Raw genomic sequence first — 20,751 nt, forward strand, 5'->3', positions numbered from 1 at the left:
ATACATCTATTTAAAATTCCTTTGGACACTCTATCTAATCCTTTAAAACAATGTCTAGCACACAGAGAAAATGGGATCTAAACCCTCTTAGAATGTGCTCCTACTTCAAAAGCATAGTGTCTGGAACTGGACACCTGAAGACTGTACATTTCAAAACTTTAAAGTGGTTTATAGTATCACTTGCACTTGGTGCAGGTTGACAATAACAAGATGAGGTTTACCATCACCAGAAAAAAACAAGATTCAGAAAATTACAGCAGCAGCTTCTCAGTAGATCAAAAGAAGCAGCTACTGAATTTAATTTAGTTAGGTACTTAGTAAGTTCTAAAAAACTATCTGGCCATCCACCTGCATATGAATAATAAATCTTAGCTCTAGATTAATACTTGGTAGTACTTTATGAAATCCATCTGGTTTTCACTACTTACCTAGGTGCATGAATACTAAAAACTCCCAGGTTAGCCCTACCAGTGTCATCTGTTTTATGTTGCTGGTTTGAAGGAACAAGCTGTCAAAAAAAAAAAAAAAATCTTTCAATGATACAGAAATAGTCTTAGGATAAAATGTTTATCTCATTTGCCTGCATACTGTCTGTTAATTTGAGCTGTAGCTAAATTTTTGCACTGTAAGTTAGGGAAAGAGATATTGTTATTAAGAAAATATTAAGGAAGAGGTTTCAAACTCTCTGCCAGTTTTTAAAAGCAATCACTTCATCTGAACTTGGATATTTTTCTTCATTAATATATTAAAATATTTTATATGTGTTATTTTTTAAATTGCTACTGATGCTATCATATAATCTATAGCAGATGTTCATCTGAGTGTATTTTCAGATCCAAAAACTTTCTACAAATTATTTAGTGCCTATTACAGTGTTCCTCCCGTTCTCATTCAGTTTTGGATCTGTAAGATAAAGGAGTACAGGGAATGCATGCTGCAACTGCATAGTATCAGGCTTTGAAGACTTAGAGGGTGGAACCTGAAATACAGAGAACACCTTATTTGAGAATTTCTCTTCCCAAAATCTTCTCATTTCTTTTGGGAAAATGTGCATACAACCTATTGGAAATGCCAAGGCAGAGCATGCTGTAATAAACACTTTATAACAATGATCCACCTTGGCATTCAGAACGCTTTCTCCTGGACACATCGCACTAAGCTAAAGAACATGTGGACTCTAAGACATGATGCTGGTGCTCCCTGAAAAGGCATAAAATCTGAAAAGACACAGCATGCCACCACAACATCTCTTTGACCAGGCAGCACAACCATGCAATGCTACTGCCAAGGTAGTGTCTTCTCTCAAGAACAATGTAACTAGAACCCACAGTGAGCTTCAGGTGACACCATAAAGGCAGTAGTTGGGGCAAAGAAAAAAATCCCCAAACTGGGAGGCAGGCTTCTGTGGCAAGAAAGTATAAAAAGATAGGAAAAAAAATGTTCAGGATATCAAGAAATCTACTTCAAAATATCCAATTAAAAAAAGCAATAATAGCATAGTTAAATTGGGCAAAAGCTAAGGTTGTGGCACAGCTCTGAAGAAGTGAGCAAAAGAAGGTTCTTGGCTGTTGTTTATTCCGAGAAAACTGAGGAACACAAATGCACTGCAAGCAGGAACAAAAAGGGAACAGGACCAGCCCTGAATGAAAAAATGTTATGTCCAGAGGTGGATGAATATATCCTGTGTTGATTATATATATATTCAGTATAAGTGACAGGTAGGAATGTTTGACAGCTTGACTTTTTCTTGTTTAAAAACATGAATAAAATTTTAATGAATGGAGTACTCTGTCAAAGTCCTTCCTTTGTACAGACCGATGTGAAAACTATCTGATACTCACACCTCAGTTATGGAACGGACAGCAAGCACTTAAATCTGGGCTAGACTTGCATCAGCAATGTTTTAATTTAATTTATCCTGCCAATGCTTTTCACAGGATAATCAAGTAGGGCCCAAAATTGCTGACCAGCTTTACATACAGACCAGTAAGTCATACATTCAGGAATCAAAACCAAAGAACCACCAGTTAGAAATTATTTAATTGCTAGTTGAGACTGTATCATCATCATTACTATCATTCAGTAAATTACCTCTGGTAACATGAGGGATGTGGTGGTATGATGTGCATGCAAAATTTGGAAAAAGGTTCTGTAGAAGATCTGGAATGTATTTGAATTATACTCATACCCTGTCCTACCTGAATTTTGTTGTATTTGTGGTTTTTGTCCTGGGACCTGTTTATGTTATTTGTTGCCACTGTTCTTCTACTAGATTAGTTTTTCTTTTGTGCTCTTACAATATTTTATTAACATTTCCAAAAATGTCCTGAAAATTAACATACCATAGACATGACAACAAAACTTGTGTTAAACAAAGTTCACTTAATAAGGCCAATGCTTACCTTTACATTGTTACTCTTTGTAAGGCTGATTTTGACATTAGGTTCAGGAGTTGGATTTCCCCACTGATCACACAACTGAACAATAAGGGGCCTCTGCAATTCTCTACCATTAATCACTGCAACAGGCTGGAGGAGATACAAATACATGATACTCAATTGATATTCAATGGTACATATCTTGGACATTCACAGCAGTTCAGGAATCCCCAGAGCAACAGTGTCCACCTTTCCTATACTATTTATCTCCCAGAACAGCTAGACCATGACTGAATGGTATGCAGGAATGCATTTCTAGAATTTGTTCATATTTTCTTTTTAGAATTAAATGCACTACTTGAATTAAATGGCATGGGTTACTCATGTTGATGTGACTAAAAGGAAGGACTTAATCCTGAAGGGCTTTATCAATGTTCTTGTTGTAGGAAGAGCTATGGCCTAAAACGTTTATTTTCTGATATACTTAACAGCTGCCTAGAGGAAAAAAAATAGTTATCCCTGAACCTTTTATTTCATTTTCTTCAGTAACTTCCTTCTCCATTTTCCCAAAACACCAATCTTGATTCCTCTCCTCTATTCAGAGATATAATGTTCTTTTTTCTGCTTTCAATTTTTTATTCTGGTTTCTGCAAGAAGTTAAGCACTGTTATTTGAACAGCCAAAGTAAACATTGAAAAATATTTTTAAAAACCCAAGGCAAATAAGTGTACAGCACCAAAACATTCCAGCCATTTCCTTTAGGTCCTGTACTTCATCCTCTCCAAGTGTTTACTTTCTGACAGTAAACACTCATAAACTGAAGTAAATCTGGGACTGCCATCCTACATACTGAACATCAAAAAACCCCAGTAAGAGAGAGAGAGATGAGCTGCCGGCTATTACTACCACTAAGGATTGTATCTTTGTTAAACAGCGGTGAAAGATGGGTGTCAGGATCCAGCCCACAGTAAAATTACTGCACCAAAGAAAAGTTACACTATCTGTAGAAAGGCAAATGGGGCAGAATAAAGTTTACAATATTTAAGGTTGTAAACATACATATATGAGTTAGATTACTCCAAAATAAGTTTATTTTTAAAAGCCTAATGTAGTTAGCTATTGCATGAAAAATGGAATTAAAATACTTGACTAGAGACCATGTTGTTTTCTTTCAAAGCAAAATTGTTCAACTTACCTTTTCTAACTCTGGCCAATCAACAAACTGCAATTTAGCTGGGGAACCTGCTATTAAATTCACTCTGATAAAGTCAGAAAATTCACGCCAAGCAAAGCACAATTCTTTGCTTCCAAGTAAACAGGGTTTATATCGAATACCTTTTACTTTCATTGTCTGAGTACTTTCCTATTGAGAAACAAAGAAGATCTTATCAAGAACAAATAAAACAAAGTAAAATTTATTAGTATTTTTTCAATATGGCATTTATGCTATAAATACTGTTTGGTATTTTTCCTGTGAGACAGTGGACCAGTGGACTAAAAATTAAACTACAAGTTCAATTCCTTCTGTTAAATTTAAATGAACTTCATGACTAAGAAGTGACCCATTTCAAACTCAAAAATTTCTCAGAAACCTGTTTTTCAGGTTATAGCCAGTGTATTTTAAAAGGTATAGATACTAGTTCGTTCTAAAAGGTTCTTCAAAAGATCTTAAAATCAACTGAACCAACATAAAAAAACACAGAAGAAAAGACTAAAAGCAAGATAGAAGAAAACATATAGAACAATGATCTAGAAACAAAGCAAACCTGACTCAAGCGCAGAGTGAACTGGCCTCCACATTGCACAGCTGCAGCAGTGATAAGGTTTTTAACAGATGCAGCTGTGTTCCTTAGAATAGGATCATACAATTTTAATGCTTTAAGCGACCAACTACTGTGTAATTTGACTACCTTTCCACAATTTTGGTTCAATTCTGTGTAACAGAATTAAGACAATTACCACACAAATGACACAAAGAAATAAACTATATGACATCTTATAAATACCTGCCAAGTTACTTTCAAATTTGATTTATCAAGTCCAGGCCCAGAAACTCCTAGGGAATTTACACATGCAGATGTCACTGTCTGAACCTGATTTCCAAACTGATCTGTAATCATTACATCTGTTAAAAAAGATGATGATGATTAAAATGATTATTAGGATGATTGCCTCAGCAGCTGCTTTAATGAAAGAACATTATAGAACATATGGAATATAAACGTATACAACATAGATACAATATAGAGAAAATTTAAATAACTATTACTAAATCACAGGCTGAGGTTGGAAGGTATTTCTGGATGTCACCCGGTTCAACCACCCTGCTCAACTGAGCCAGTTCTGAGTATCTCTAAGGAGAGAGACTCCACAAATTCTGGGCAATCTGTGCCAGTGCTCAGTCACCATCATAGTGAGAAAGTGCTTCCTGATGTTCAGGGGGAACATCCCATGTTTCACTTGGTGCCCACTGCCTCTATTTACTGTCTCTGAACACACCTAAGAAAAACCCAGTTTCAACTTCTTTACACTCTCTTCAGGTTCTCATATACATTGATTAGAACCCCCAGTCTTGTGGGTATAAACCAAATGTATCTATATAGTTATTTCCCATATTTGTGCTTCCCACTTCTTTGAATAAAAATAGTATCTCTTACCAAAAAGTTAAAAGAAAAAAAAATCTTAAAATGGAAAGCTTTTTTCAACCTCTTTTTCTTTTCTATCTCTTTTTGTTCTATGTGCTTTCTTCACTCACACACAAGCTTTTAATGTCCCAAAATACTGTAAGAATTTTTAATTTCTCACTATGTCATGTGGCAACTGCATACAGAAACTAAAGGAGAATGAGAAGACTGATCCCTAACATGCCTTCCTCTTAAAGTTAACCTCAAAACAAGTCACTTTGAAGTCCATGCCTTAGCAATAGTCTGAATGCTCTTGTGGCCTTTGAGATGCCAGAATACATGAACTAAACAAAAATTTATGAACGATTTGAACTAAGCATGATGAATGTCCTAATATACAAAGTAAGAGGCAAATTTTATCAGAGAGTAACTCCAGTATTGTAAAATGGCAATTCATAAGTCTGATTATCATTGTGTGAATGAGAATGTAAACCTGTTTTTTCTATTAAAGTAGTTGAAGGTCGTTTACTCTTGATGACATCTATATATACATATAACAGTCTTTCTGCCAAGAAAAAGAAATGTATCTTAGAAGAAAATGTAGATGCAAAAAAAGAAGAATATGCAAACACTCACCGATTTCACTCTGCAGTTCTTCACCCATCTGCAGTGTGTTTGAGCCTTTTAGTTTACATTTAATGTGTTTGGGTTCATCAGGAACTGGTCTGAGCACATGAAAATTGACTTATTTCTCTCATAAAGGTAAATATAACATAATAGCAGGCATGAGAAATATCTTAAAGAATCTTAATGCTTGGTCATGTAGTGTATTTTATTTTCCTACTGCAGATCTGTGAAGTAACTAATTGCTGCAAATTTACCCCTGGCATCAGAGTGCTGTGAATTAACTACTTTTAACCTATTAAAATCATATGCAATACACTGAAGTAATTTAGAATCAGATTCCTCTTAATAAATTTTGTAAGATACAAGTCTTAACCTCACTAAGAGTGATAAACAGGTAGTTTTAAAGTTCAATTTACAGCCTTTCAGTTTTGACTGAGAAACCAGATGACAACTAACTTTGCAGGGATATTTCTTTCTCTTCAGTCACCTAACTCCTCAATAAAATTACTTATTCTGTGAGATAATGTTTACTTCAAGTTTACAAAAACAGTAGTAGTCTTCTTCAGTGTATGTATATTTATACAATTGATTACAGGGCTGGATGCAAGCCAGTAATCACAACAGAGTCTTTCACATAGGTAATGTTCTCACATGTAATAAATTTACACAAAGCCTTCCCATTTCTCAAGCTGACATTCTCCTGCTCATTTGCCAACCACTTTCATTATTTCAGTTTCCGTAGAAAGACTTTTGTTTTACCCAAAGTAATGAGATCTACAATGCTATGCCAATGACATGATTAATCAAGAAATATATAAAATGAACAAACCTGACTGTGAATGCACTTTCCAAAGACACATGCTCATCAAGGTAAGTAATTAGACAGTAACGTACATCTTTTACTGAAGTCGGTACTTTTACATCAGGTAATAATCCCTGCATCAACAGCTCTTTGTCAATTTTAGGTGTCCAGTTAACCTAAAATTAAAATTTTATAAATTAATCAAAAGCTAAATTATAAATGACTAGCTACATAACACATCTTGTAGCCATTCTAAATATGCTGATGTAACATACAGGCAATAGCAGCTTTCAATGGAAAGGCTGGACATTTCCCAGCAGTAACCAATGCTATCTGCTGAAATACAGTCAATTACTTGAAAAAAGCCCCAAACAGATCAAAACATACATTAGGTTTCCCTCACTGAACTTGAGTTAAGAAAGATACAAGTGTGATATATTTGGTGTATCTCTGTTTGTCTTAGGCTCCACATAAGTACACCAAGAGGGGGATAAGATAGGCAAACAAGCCTTCATGGGGAACATGCCTATTCAAAGTTCCTCAATGTTGGGAAAGCCCTGGATTTGAGGAATCATAACTATGTGATAATTATTTTATGCATATAGGAGAATCACTGAAAATACTAACCCTGCTTTTCATAATATTACCCTGAAGTACGACTTCACATTTAATTAATAAAAGTATTTGAAAAAAATAATTAAGAGGAGAGTTAAGTTTCCATATTTATTAATACAGTTTTGAGGAATATTATTTAGTAGTCTGACATTTATGGATTTTAAGGGTATCAGTTTTGTGTTTCTCCCCCATATTATGCTGCTGTTTACTTGAAAGTACTTGCCTTGATTTTTTCTGCAGCAGCTGCAGTTATGGGTATTTCCCTTTCTGCTTCATCATACATCTGAAATATAAGTTTATTCATGACTTGGCCAGCAACACAACTGATTTCATCCTGATGTTTAATCTGAAGAGCTTTTTGTCCGTTCATACTTAAGACCTGTAGTCTTGCAACATGACTGCTAGGAAGAAGTTTTATGATCTTTTCCACTGGTGGTACATCTTTGCAATTCTATTCATGGGTAAAAAAAAAAAAAAAAAAAAAAAGACATAATTAAGATATCAAATTTAGATATGCATACACATAACACCATAACAGCCTATGGCTCTACTCAGAATTACCAGGTATGACTAGGTGTCCAAACATGAAATCAGCTTGACTTGTCAAAAGTAAATCAAAAAGATATGCCAATATACTTACAACTTTTAACAGACACTAGAATTGATGCTAGCTGTTTAGATTTTTTTCTATTCCAGAAGTAGTAGGTTATAAAATTTACAAAATACTTTTTAAGTGCAATTTTAAGTATCCTTTCATATCATTCATCTTGCCATACCAGTATTTATTCACACATTTTTCCAGGGTAAAACACACACAAGTCTTATTTTCTTCAGCAGTGTGACTCTCCTGACTGCCAGAGAACTAGAATGTTCAATAGCATTTAAAAGAATTCATACTTTGTGAGCTTTGAAACTGAAATGCTACAAAAAACTATTGATTGCCATACCTATTCTTACACTAAAATGTTTATGCAATGAGGGCAATTTGTGAAAACAATCCAGCAATTAAAAAGGGAGAGAAAAATCCCAGAAAACATGCATATTTCTGAAACACCTCATGGATTTAACAAATAGAGTCAGAAGTGAAGAAAAAAATGGAAAACAATTCTTTGCCTTTTTATGATTTTCTAGTGATAAAAAAGCATAGCCACCTGATTATGAGGTTTATGATACCTAAACCACTAACTTTGGGGGAGCTTAGCTTATTCATAAAAAATGCTGGCAAGACAGTACAATAAACTTTACAATCTTTTGTTAATCCAAACAGTCCAGCCAATACTTACAAGTACTTCAAACCTTGCTTTCAATATCTGGTCTTTCTTGATATTCTGTACATGTATAACTGGACCAGTTAAAATGTTTGTTCCTCCATTACTGCAGTCCACAGAATACACAGGAAGGTCTGAAGCACCTAAAAACTATTTGAAATGTAAGATTAAACATCAAGTTTCTTTTACAGAACTACCATGATTATTTCAGAAATGATTATTCGCAAAGTCCAAATATATGTATATTTATTTACAGAAAAAATGAATATATTTCAGTTTTCCAACAACTGTAAGACAGTTGGAAATATACCTATATTTTTCTGCAGGCCTTAAGAGATGTGTGGGAGAAAGCAATAAGTTATAGAAATAAAGTATACTATCTATTCACTTGCTTTAATAACACACAACAATTAGACTCTTCTGCCATTATGCAATAAATTCAATTACCTTGTGAAGTAAAGTTCCTTTTCATTAATTTACTAAACATCACATATTAAAGGAATTTAAACATCACATTCAACATATCATCATATCACTGCAGACCCAGTCAACAGGAAGAGCATGTACCCATAAAAAGTGCAAATGGAATGCAGCCTATTTTGCAGTGGGAAAAGACTTTTATATATTCTTGCTGGATTTCACTAGAATTGGGGAAGTAATTTTCTTGAGTCAAAAAAGAGGGCCAAAAGGGGAAGTTTTTTTTACCTCCTAAAGTCAGAGCAAGATACACATTCCCCTTACGAGCTTATATTGGTGCTTATGATAATTTCTAATATTGTTAGGCACTAGACTTGAATTTTCAATTTAAAAAATACCAAAAGTAAGCTTTCTGAAGTTATTTTTCTGAATAAATTTTAACATTGTATATGATAAATTTAGTCTAAAGTGCCTTAAAATTGAACCTATACATCCTCACATAATTTTCTCTTCCTTTTCTAAGGTCATGTCACTGATTATAAAACTTACTGAATGGCTCATAATAGATAAGAGGTAAGAGAGTCACAGTTATGGCTAGCAAGCTGTAGAAACTTCAAAAGCATTGCTAAAGATATTAAATTCTATGTAGATTCCAACACAGATTCTTTGTCCAGCCCTTTAAAAAGCAAGAACAAAAATCCTTAGGGCACACTATGAAATGCAGTTTACCTCACAACGAACAATCAACTCTGGCTGCGCTGTTATATTTCCTGATTCATCCAATACTTCAACCTGAAAGGGAAAAGCTGTACCATTTTCAATCTTTAGAATTTCTGAATCTGGTTTTACTTTCAACTGACGAGGAGGGCCTATAAAAATGCACAATTGCAGAAAAATAATTACATTTTGAACAACTTGTGAGATACTAAATTTCAGTTTTTGCTACCTCAGATTTTAAAGCCAAGCTACCAAGATATTTATGGTAACAAACCATTTCAAACAATTCAGGTATATATATTGGTTTGTACTGGAAAGTTCTAGACTTTCTGTCCTTCAACACATACCATCTGCCAACCTTCTGAATTATTTTAGTAGAGAACACTTAGACAAACATGATGAAATTCAGAATATACAAGGTGTAAACACATTATAATAGCTCTTGTTTACTTGCTATATGGATTCACATTCATCAAAAGAGAAACTTTGAGCTTTCTTGTGATATGATAAATCCAAATATATTAATGTTGAGATATCCAACTAATTGCCAAAGCTATCACAGCTACAATCTGCATGCAAAGAAATGCAAAAGAAAATTTTGTTGTCATTACTTAGACAATAAAGTGAAGCTATTCAGAAAAAAACTATCTCCTGGAACACGCAATTATTTTAACAGTTTTTAAAAAGAGAAGGAAGTAGAAGATTACTATTAAAAGATAGGTTCTGAAGGAACAAAGATGATAATTTTTCAGAAGCATCCTTTATGCATGACTTATTAAATCTACTATTTCAAACTCACTGGTTGAAGAATGACACTGAAATAGCTTTTATTATTCCTTCCTCAAAAAACAGCTTACAAAGCCAGGGATATAACTCAAGTGAGAAGAAAGAGGCAGTGAAGCATATCTACGTTGTCAAAAGCAAAATGAAGGATGAAGGTAAGTAACAGTCCAAGGTAAATAACAGCAACACACAACACAGTCTGTCTCAAGTCCAATCATTTCACTGTTTTCTACACTGTTTTCTATGCTCAAAAGACAAAGAATAATGGATTAAACTGTGCATTGTTGGTCTTACAAAGTAGAAGACAGTATCTCTGCAAAATGAGATGGGCAAGCCTGAAGTTTGGTAATCTGGGAGGCCAAAACTTAGATTTCATACTATACTTTATATCCCAAATCCAGAAAAACCCAGGTAACAAGGGATAACAGATCTCATGTAAGGCAATCCTCTGAATCAAGACATCCACAAAACATAAAATTCTGGTAAGGGCAGTGTCCTCACAAACCTCTATGTTCCTGTCTTGTATTATGATAAACTCACTTAACATTAAAATTTCAGACACAATTCAATTGCAAAAGCATCCCCCTTTGCTCAGTTAAGAAACTGAATGAGGACTTATTCATTCATAAGAGGTTTTCTGCAGGGAGAACAAGTCAATGCACATTAGTACAGGTTAAAAGTTTTAATGCTAAAAAAAACCCAAGAAGATAAGAAATTAATTTGTTCAGTAGTGCTAGATTAGAAAAGGATTTAAAGTAATTAAAAGACAAAAATGTGTCTCAAATAAGTAGACCAATATTCCAGCCCCTAGAATAGTAAATAAGATTGGGCTGTGAGTACAATGATACTCCTGCCAAGAATGACATGCTCTTGTCTTTACTTCCTTTCTGGTCATCACCTGGATCCTTTTTTATGCCTCACTAAATATTTTACTTTCTTGGAAGAACCTTTCATTAATAGTGTCAGAATAAAGTTTAACAGAATTTCACTAAATATTTTAAGGATACTTACCAGGCTGCAATCTTATTTTAATGACTTGTGTATCTTCTTTCAAACCAGGAAGAGTAATCTTCAGATTAAAGGTCTAACAAAAAGAGTATTTTAATTATTAACCTTAAATAAAACTGTATTTTAATTTCACATAATCATGTCAATTTATACATATGCTACTTCCAGAAGTCCCTAGAAATTGTCTTGCAGCGCTACAAAAAAAAAAAAAGATTTCCCCCTGTACTGAAACCTGCCTTTTCCATGTTATTATAACCAGAAAAGTTCAGTTCACAGTTTGTATGTTAAACTACGTGATTCTGAAACTACGAAAAGCAACTGTAATAACTTTTAATTTCCAGCTTAGAGGCTGTTTTAATGGGGAAAAATATAACAGTTAAAAAAAAAAAAAGAGTTTTAAAATAAGGGTCTCCAAGTTCTTTGTTATTCCTTAGCAAGGCACCACTAGCACCGTCCATCTCATCTTTGATTAAGGATGTAAGAAAAATAACTGCTGTAAACTGCATCACTAAAACAAATTTTCACATTAAAATCAGATAAAGAAAAATAGCAATGGGAATAATTTTTAAATTATTAAAATGCAAAACTCTTTTAAAATTATTGAATTATTATGGTATGATATTATTTCGTACCATAACATTTTTATTTCATATCATAATATTTAATACTATAGTATTTCAAGTTCCCTAAATGATTCTTGGTCTTGCCCCTCACCAAATTTATCTCTTGCTAAAGTCTGGCACACTTGCTCCTATACACTTTATTTCTCATAATCCACTCCATTTTATGTCATCATTCTTGCCCTTCTGAACTTTGCCTACAAACTTTGCCTTACTACACTGAACACCCTTTAATTTTCAATAAGCAGGTATATGCTCTTTCTCTGCTTTATACGTCTTTACACCAGCAACAGTATTTGCTACTTTCTAAGCAACAATATCAACAGTAAAATGGGGTCCCTCACCTCCTGGCTTTGTCTTTACTATGCTAGACTATGAGTCTAAATGAAAGGATAGGGACCTGGTTAAAATACTGTGTAAATATGCCTTATAAATAAATTTAAAATTACTTTAAAAATATTTAAATTTATATTTATCAAAAGCATTAAGACTTGTTTTATGAAAAAAAATTGTTTTAGCATGGAATGTACATTTTTGGGTTTTACAGTAAAGTAGAAGCTTGACAAGGTGCTGAGAATCCCTCAGTAACAGGTTGGATTTGGATAACGTAAGTGTGTAAGTGGATAAGCATAACTGTGTAAGTGCAACAAGAATAGTGGAAATAATTAAAGAAGCTTGAGCAGACACCCCACATATTAGCTTTTACTACTCATCATCTGAACTAATAATGGAAGATTTCATCTTCTTTAGCTCCCTATCATCTTTCAGTCCAAAAGTCACAGGATGATTTGGCTTAAGCCAATCTCAGCACCAGTTCAAACTAAGACAGCTGATTTGGCATGCTGGGTACACTCTACCACACATCCATGTGTTGCTCAGCCCTTCCAGCTCCAGTCCCATCAGCTGTGAAAAGAGTGCAGGTATGGAAAATACAAATTGATCCAAGTAGAGTTTTAAGAGATAATTTGAAATATCTGTAGCCATTAGTGTAGACCAAACTTAAGCTAAAACTGTGTGACAATTCATTTCACATAAAAATTATTTTCTCTGTGTATTTTTTTTTTTAATATCTTACTTCAAGTTTAAATTTTTTAGCCTACCTTGCCCTGGCAACTATTTACACAGCCTTTAGCAGTAACACCCTTAATGACACACTTTGTTGCCACAGGTATGTCTTCATGCTTCAGTGTTAATCCACTAGAAAAATATAGAGAAAACACAAGAGAATCAAGTTTAAAAATAAATGCAGTGTTTTAATATACAAGATACTTTCAGACATTCTTATGAAAATAAAAGCAAAAATATCAGTTAATTTATGTGAGAAATTCCCAGCATATCATTCAGATAAACCCTAAAGTATTATTATATTGTCACATAAAGAAAGGAAAAAAAAAAAAAGAGGCTGAATTACCTAGCTTCCAGAATTGGTCTAATGCGATTTGTCAAGTGTGTTGCATGACCAAATTCATCCTGCAATTCCAAAGGAATACTAAAAGGTACTCCAATTCGAAAAGGAAGCTCCAAGAGACCCACCAAAAATTTCTCTGGTTTGCCCTCTAAGAGAAAAGAATAACACATTTTTAGAAAGAATTACGTGTGCTCCTTGGCTTTTTCTTGGTTAAGGCTGTAATTAAGTCTTCAGATGCAAAGTAAACAGGCTGTTCAGAATACTGTTATAACTGAAGTTATGCTTATGTTCTTTTTTTTAACTTACACTAAAATAAAAGCAATAGTTAAAATGTAACAGGGGGAGACTACAGTATAAGAAACATAACAGGATAGTCAAAATTCCCGAAGTATTCAAAACACCAATACAGCACCTGAAAATGAAAAAGTTCTGTGTGGACAGCTTTTCCTAAATATTTAATTGTTTTAATTCTGGTAAAATACATCATTCATGCAAAAGAACATTTTTGCTCTACAACTGCCTCAAATTTGAGAGATAAAGATATATAATGATGAGTATTAGAAAAAGAAATGTGAGTGTATTTTTCCTGTGAAACCTGGCCCTGTTATACTGCCTCCAATATAGGCACTAACAAACAAGACCAAACGGTGGTAATAAGTGGAGTGTCTATCAACTGGAGCATGTAAATCAAGAATCATATTTTTCAGAAACAAAATGTCTTGACCAGGTGGCCTTTGAAAAAAGAAGCAACGGATGCTGAGCTAAGTGGTAAATTAATATTCTACCAAACAATTTTGAACTCAAATTAACAACTATTTTTAAAACCTAGAGGTGTCCATTATCAGGGAGCTTCCTTTGCACAAGAGATGATAGATGCCTTGTACTGGCTAAAATTAGTTACTGGTTATAACAAGAGAAAGTGTAACAGTGTCTACAACTTTATCATTGTAAGTGAATGATAAAACTGTAAAATGATTTGAGAAGTAACAGTAGAATAACTTTTGCAATATTAAAGTTAGTAACTGTCAAAAGAACATGTCTGAACTAAAACCACAAACCTTGTAGACTGACTTAGGAAGCTCAGTTTCAACCAGCATTTATAGTGATTTTTTAGCTTCTCAAGAACAACTATAAACACTCAGTGACAACCTTCTGTTAGAAAAATAGAGTAACTTGTTTCTCAGTCAAAATGCTTTTTCAGTTTAGACTGTTCTTTCCTGAATTTTCAGAATCAACATCACAAATGGTAACACAAATGTTAATATTTTGGAATAACAAGCGTGAAGCTTTATGGCTGCCTCTGAGAAAACACAAAACACAGTTGGAATAATAAAGACTTGAAATATCTACCTTTAAATCTGACAATGTTAAAAATGTTGAATTATCTTCTAAATAAATAAAAAAGCAGCAATAGATACCAAACTCAACTTTAGCTATCCCATGTGTTAAAAGCACTACACTATTAGCTAAATTGTTTTTTCAAATTTTTGTTCCTTTCCATTGAGATTTACTCATTTCAGTTGTTATAGTTGAAGGAATCTTTAATTGAATGCTGCCACACTGGGGGAAGCCACACTATTATTGGAAAATAATAAGATTCTCTTTCACTTTGATAAAGAGATAAAAGAGGAGGCAAGGTTCATTTTTATTCAGAGAACAAGTTTTTTTTTTCCTCTTCTTTACTTGTATGTTCACAGAAATATCTTGAGCCTTCCATGGCATGTTTTCAGACATATGTTTAAATAACTACTCTTTTCAAGTAATGCCAAACATTTTTTTCCCTTTACTGTCATACAAGAATACCTCTTTCTACTCTGCCATTAAGTAGAAACTTTTAGAAGAATGTGCTACATACAAAAAACTATTTTCTGCCTCAGGAATTTGCATTCAAAGCCTCTCTTTTGTGGAAGAAATAGAAAACATTGATTTTTTTTTTTCCTCTTTGATCTTCTGAAAACATGTTAGCTGTACCTCCCAAAATTGTGACAAAAATAACTATTTTAATATTAAATGCAAAGAAATTAGCTTTTTTTTTTTTCTTTCTCTCTTTCTGTCTGCCTTGTAGATAAAGTCCACAGAATGGTTGAGGTCAGAAGGGTTTTCTGGAGCTAATCTTATCCAATGACCCTGGCTCAAGTGGGACCACCTAGAGTCAGTTGCCCAGGAACACGTTTAGACAATTTTGATATTGCCAATAAAGGAAACCCCACAACTTCTTGGGCGACTTGTGCCAGCATTGCATCAACTTTATAGTGAAAAACCCCTGTTTCCTGATGTTTGGAGAGAACCTCCTGTGCTTCAGTGTGTGCCCATTGGCTCTGGTCTTGTCACTGAGCACCACTGGAAAAAGCCTGGCTCCACCTTCTTTACACTCCCTTCCGTTGTTTATAGACATTGGTAAGACCCCCATGAGTCATCTCCAGGCAGGGAAGTCACTGCTCCCCCAGACAGTTTTCAGGTGAGAGATCATGGAATCATAGAATGGTTTGAGTAGGAAAGGACCTTAAACATCATCCAGTTCCAACAACCCCTGCTGTGGACAGGAACACCTTCCACTAGACAAGGTTGCTCAGAGTCTGGCCTTGAACGCTTCCAGGGATGGGGCTACTACAACTCTGGGAAAATTGTTTCACTGCCTCAGCAGCATCTAGTCCCTTCATCATCTTCAGGGGCCTGTGCTGGACTCTCTCCAGTATATCTCCAGTATATCCATGTCTCTATGTTGTAATGTAGTGTGTCCAGCTCTGGGCAGCTAGCCTCACCAATTCTGAGTGGAGGGAATGGATCACCTCCCTTGACCTGCCTCTAATGCAGCCCAAGAGGGTGCTGCTGCTTGTTCCTGTGAGGGCACATTGCTGGTTTGTGTCCTGCTGCTTTCCAGATACCTGGGTGGCAGGTAGGGGGTTGTCCTGCAGGTGCAGGACTTTGCCCTTCATGTTGAATTTCCTGCGGTTCCTGACAGCTGATTTCTGCAGCGTGTTGAGGTCGCTCTGCATGGTGGCAAATTCTCAGGTGTATCAGCCATTCTTCCCAGTTTTGTGTTATCAGGAAAACTTGCTAAGATACATTCTGTCTTGTTATCCAGATCATTAATGAAGACACTGAGCAGGATCAAACCCTGTATTGACCCCTGGGGTAACCCCTACTTGCTGCCTTCCAACTAGACTTAGAGCCACAGATCACCACTCTCTGGGCTCGCTGTTTTAATTCACCTTACTCTATTCATCCAGTCCAAATTTCATGAGCTTCTCTGTGAGGATATTACGGGATCTTACTGATGAGAACATTGCTGAAGTCTAGGTAAACAACATCTACTAAGCTAGTCCTTTCATCATAGAAGGTGAATCCATGCTAACTACTCCCGATGATCTTCTTGTCCTTCACATACCTGGAAATGGTTTTCAGGATTAGCTGCTCCATGACCTTCCCACGAACTGAGATGAAGTTAACTGGCCTGTAGCTCTGTGCTTCCTCCTCCTGCTTTCTGTAGATGGGAGTGAAGCTTTCCTCAAAACATCAGGCAGTGCTTTCAACTGCCATGATTATTCAATTAGTGTGAGTGGCCGCATAAGGATATCAGCCAGCTCTCTCTGGCTCATGAGTGCATCCCGTCATGGCCCATGGACACCAGTTTGCTTAGGTATTCCCTGGCCTGATCACCCAGGGTGTGTCTTCCACCAAGGGTGTATCTTCCTCACCCCAGACCTTCCAGCAGTCTTTGGGGTCTGGGATTCCTGAGGTCTGTCTTACTAGTAAATACTAAGGCAGATGATTTTAGTATCTCAGTCTTTTCCACATCCTGTGTTCCCTGCCTCATTCAACAGTGGGTCCATGTTTATTTCAGCCATCCTTTTGTCACCTATGTATTTAAAGAAGTCTATCTTCTTGACTTTGATAGCACTTGCTAGTGATTCCGTTTTCAATTCCAGTTGGACTTTGGCTTTCCTAACCCCAGCCCTGCATGCTTGGATAGTGTTTCTGTATTCCTCCACGGTTACTTGGGAGGAATTTCCACCTTCTGTATACTTCTTTGTGTTGAGTTTTGCCAGCAGCTCTTTGTTCACCCATGCAAGCCTCCAGGAATTTTGGTCTGACTTCCTATTTATTGCGATGAACCAGATTTGAGCTTGGAGGTGACCTGTGAATACTAACAAACTTGCTTGGGCCTCCAGTCTGTCCAGGGCCTCCTCCTAGAGAGCTCTAACAGGCAGATCTTTGAAGAGGCCAGAGTCTTCTCCTGAAGTTCAGGTTGTGAACTTCCTTTTTGCTCTCTTCTTCCAGCCTTTCTGGATTCCTGTGCCCTTCAGAACTATCTCCCAAGGGACTCTGTCAACCACTCACCTAAACAGGCCAAATTCTGCCCTCTGGAAGACCAAGGTGACAGTTCTGCTAACTCTTCTCCTTACTTCAAGAACAGTGAACACTGTAAACATTCATTTTGTGATTGTCGTGCTCAAGACAGCCTCCAACCACCCACCAGTCTTTCTCTGGTTCCAGTTCACAAGAAGAAAGTCAGAACAGAGATGGGGCTCCCTCCCTAGCTGGCTCCCTCACCAGTTATGTCAGCTCAGCAGGTTCTCTTCAACATACTCTAAGAACCTCCTAGACCATTTCCTCTCTGCTGTGTTGTATTTCCAGCAGACATCTGGTAAGGTGAAGTCCCTCAAAAGAACAAGGACTAGTGATTGTGACACTTTTCCCAGCTGGTTTATGTATTTAATCTGCCTCTGCATCCCAGCTGGGTCGTCTATAACAGACTCCCACCACAGTATCTGTCTTGTTTGCCTTCCCTGCTCTCTTAGGCACAAACATCAACATTAATTGTCACCATCATCAAGCTCCAGAAACTCTAAACATTTCCAGGCTACCCCACCACCTCTCCTTTCACTCCAACCCTTTCTGAAATGAGTATTCTAGTAAACATTGCAGTAAAGAGACATATCCATTACAATCAAATGAGAATTTAGTTTTGCATAGGATTTTTCCTTAATTATTTTTAAAAAAGACCTCAATCTCAGTATGTTTGTTTTAAACATATAACCTGGTTTTTAATGCATTTCTGTGGTTTATGCATGAAAGTTGGCCTAACGAATACTAGTTTTATGAAAGAACATTTATGTCAATGGCATGAGGAAAAAGGGTGATTCTAATGAAGCTTATTTTTTTAAGTACATTTGGGGAAGTTCACATCAAGGGCGTTAGATTCCATCAGAACTTTATTTTTTATGTAAAACTGCCTACCATAGAGCCAACACATTACATGTGAGATCAAAACCTATTACAAAAAACCATTTTTTCCTGGAAATGCTTCAAATTTGACATGCAAATGCTACTTTTCAGTGCTTAAAACCACGTCTCAACTAGGACATGACAAATTTTGATATACTATGAATCAAATAGAAACACTAAAAGTAGGAAAAAATATGGGAATTCTTACCTATAATAGTAAATTTAAATACTTTAGATGGCAGAGGCCTTCCGGCATAAGTGTCTGCATTACTTTCATTCAACACTACTTGCAGTTTCAAGGAGTAATTACCAAGTTTCTGAAGATTTTCTAAACAGATATAAAAGTACAATTAGAAAGAAAAAAAACTATAATTAAACTGAAGATATTGAATATGCAACTTACCCATTTTTTTAAACCAGTACGGCCACTTGCCTCCATGCTGACTGATATGGGAAATTATTTCTTTATTCTCAGTAGGTGCTGCAAAACAAACACTTAGCTCACGTATTTAAATTTTACACCATAATTCTTAATAATAAGTGATACTAATGCTTGAAAAACTTAAGTATTACTATCACTTCTGGATCTAACTAACATCAATTCAGCTTTACAACTAAACACATTGATCACAGCTAAACAAATGAGTTCTCTGTCTAATACCATTTTAGTTAAAATTTGCTAGCCTTAGGCACATTACACTGAAAGCAGCAGGTTTGTAAAGTTGAATTTTATTAGCTCTTTGGTTGTATGTTCCCTGTAAGTATGTTCCCTGTTCCATGCTGGCAATGGATTAAACTGACAAATGACTGCAGCAAAATTGCTTAAATGGGAGCAATGATAAAAATGTGCAGTTGACAGAAAATATGACTGAAAAAAAGAACAATTTTGTTCCAAATTGTTTTATCTGTCTTTATAAACCTCTGCAGAATTAAGACACATACAAAAATAGAATATACTGAAACTCTGAGGCAGTTTTAGTGACTGCTTCTATAACCTAAGATAAATACAGAAGTAAGATTTATTGTTGGAAGTGTCAAGAGGCATTGATACTTTTTATTTTCCCCCAAAACACACTTCAGAATATAGAATGTGACTGTAATAAGACTACACAGAATAAAAAGAAATGCAGTAGAAATACAAATTGTTTTATAGCTAAGCAAAACTGTTTCAAGACCATGTTCTATCACGAAATGGCATACATAAGATAAAGTAAGAGCTGTCAATGAGACTTGATCATTCTCTTACCCTAATTCAAACCCTAATTTTGAGTCCAAGCTTGTAAAATAAGACTCCCCAGTACAAGATCAGGTTTCTTATAGCTCAGGTCTCTTGGTAGCCCATAGTATAGTCCACCAAGTATTCCACTTTTCAAAATAGAAGAGAAACTTTTTGTACATTATATTTGCTCTTGGCTTCTGTATGGGCGTAATCGCATTTCTCTCATTTATACAATCAGGGGTTTGAGTTTTGCCCGGTGTGCCATGCCCAAATCATCACTCATAGGACTTATTCATTGTTCTGGTGAAGAATATGAGGATTACACTACTGATTCTTCAACTGAGTAGAGAAAAAAGCTAACACAGGAAGCAGTAGAAACAGTTAAAAGTACAAATTTCCATCAATGAATGGGTCAGGAGGTAGATTTTTCAATGATCCTAGACAAACAAGACAAAACAGAACAATAGAAACACCAGGTCTCTCTCAAGTTCATACTTCCTGACATCAGGATGCCGTATCTTATTAAATCTGCAAAACACTGGTTTGACACTCATGCCGATAGGAGACAATTTGATAATCTATATTAAATGAACAGCTTTTGTTCAATTCCAACCTCTTTATGCCCCAGCACACTATGCTGGACAATGGTCATGCACAGAAGCCAGCTCCCATAAACAAGTGCCATTAAAATGCAATGTGTAGCCTCATGACACATACACTAAACTGTAGATACTTCCATTTGGTTTGCCTGACATGTATCACTATAATAACCTCAGTGCTCAGAAAGCTATTTTTACAACTCCTAACAGATAAAGGAATTGGATTTTCCTACGGTGTATGGAAAGAAAGAAGATTTTAGGTTTCTACAAGTTTCAGATACATTTGACATGTGCAGAATTGGAGTTTTCAGAGAATTTAGTGTTCTAATTCTGTGTTCCAAACAAAACTTGAGTGATTTCAGCTGCCTTGGACAGAATGCAATTCTTAACAATGAAATGTGAGAACATCAAGTGAAGCACCCACAAAATGGAAACCA

The 20,751-nt window shown here is 35.5% G+C and overlaps 1 protein-coding gene across 2 annotated transcripts in view; it reads right to left on the bottom strand.

Moving 5' to 3' along the window:
* The window catches only part of SMCHD1 (structural maintenance of chromosomes flexible hinge domain containing 1), a 66,644-nt gene that overhangs the window by 21,735 nt on the left and 24,158 nt on the right, over positions 1–20,751 (bottom strand). For both annotated transcript variants that reach the window (XM_053949504.1, XM_053949511.1), the window contains exons 18-31: positions 18,900–18,977; positions 18,705–18,824; positions 13,271–13,415; positions 12,960–13,056; positions 11,243–11,315; positions 9,461–9,600; positions 8,330–8,464; positions 7,270–7,497; positions 6,459–6,607; positions 5,639–5,727; positions 4,385–4,503; positions 3,574–3,741; positions 2,403–2,528; positions 429–508 (exon numbers count right to left, since the gene is read on the bottom strand). In XM_053949504.1, the coding sequence (XP_053805479.1) occupies positions 429–508; positions 2,403–2,528; positions 3,574–3,741; positions 4,385–4,503; positions 5,639–5,727; positions 6,459–6,607; positions 7,270–7,497; positions 8,330–8,464; positions 9,461–9,600; positions 11,243–11,315; positions 12,960–13,056; positions 13,271–13,415; positions 18,705–18,824; positions 18,900–18,977 (1,747 nt within the window). The remainder of the gene's footprint in view (positions 1–428; positions 509–2,402; positions 2,529–3,573; positions 3,742–4,384; positions 4,504–5,638; positions 5,728–6,458; positions 6,608–7,269; positions 7,498–8,329; positions 8,465–9,460; positions 9,601–11,242; positions 11,316–12,959; positions 13,057–13,270; positions 13,416–18,704; positions 18,825–18,899; positions 18,978–20,751) is intronic.

This window comes from Vidua chalybeata, chromosome 1 (genome assembly GCF_026979565.1).
Source record: "Vidua chalybeata isolate OUT-0048 chromosome 1, bVidCha1 merged haplotype, whole genome shotgun sequence".
Taxonomy (NCBI): domain Eukaryota; kingdom Metazoa; phylum Chordata; class Aves; order Passeriformes; family Viduidae; genus Vidua; species Vidua chalybeata.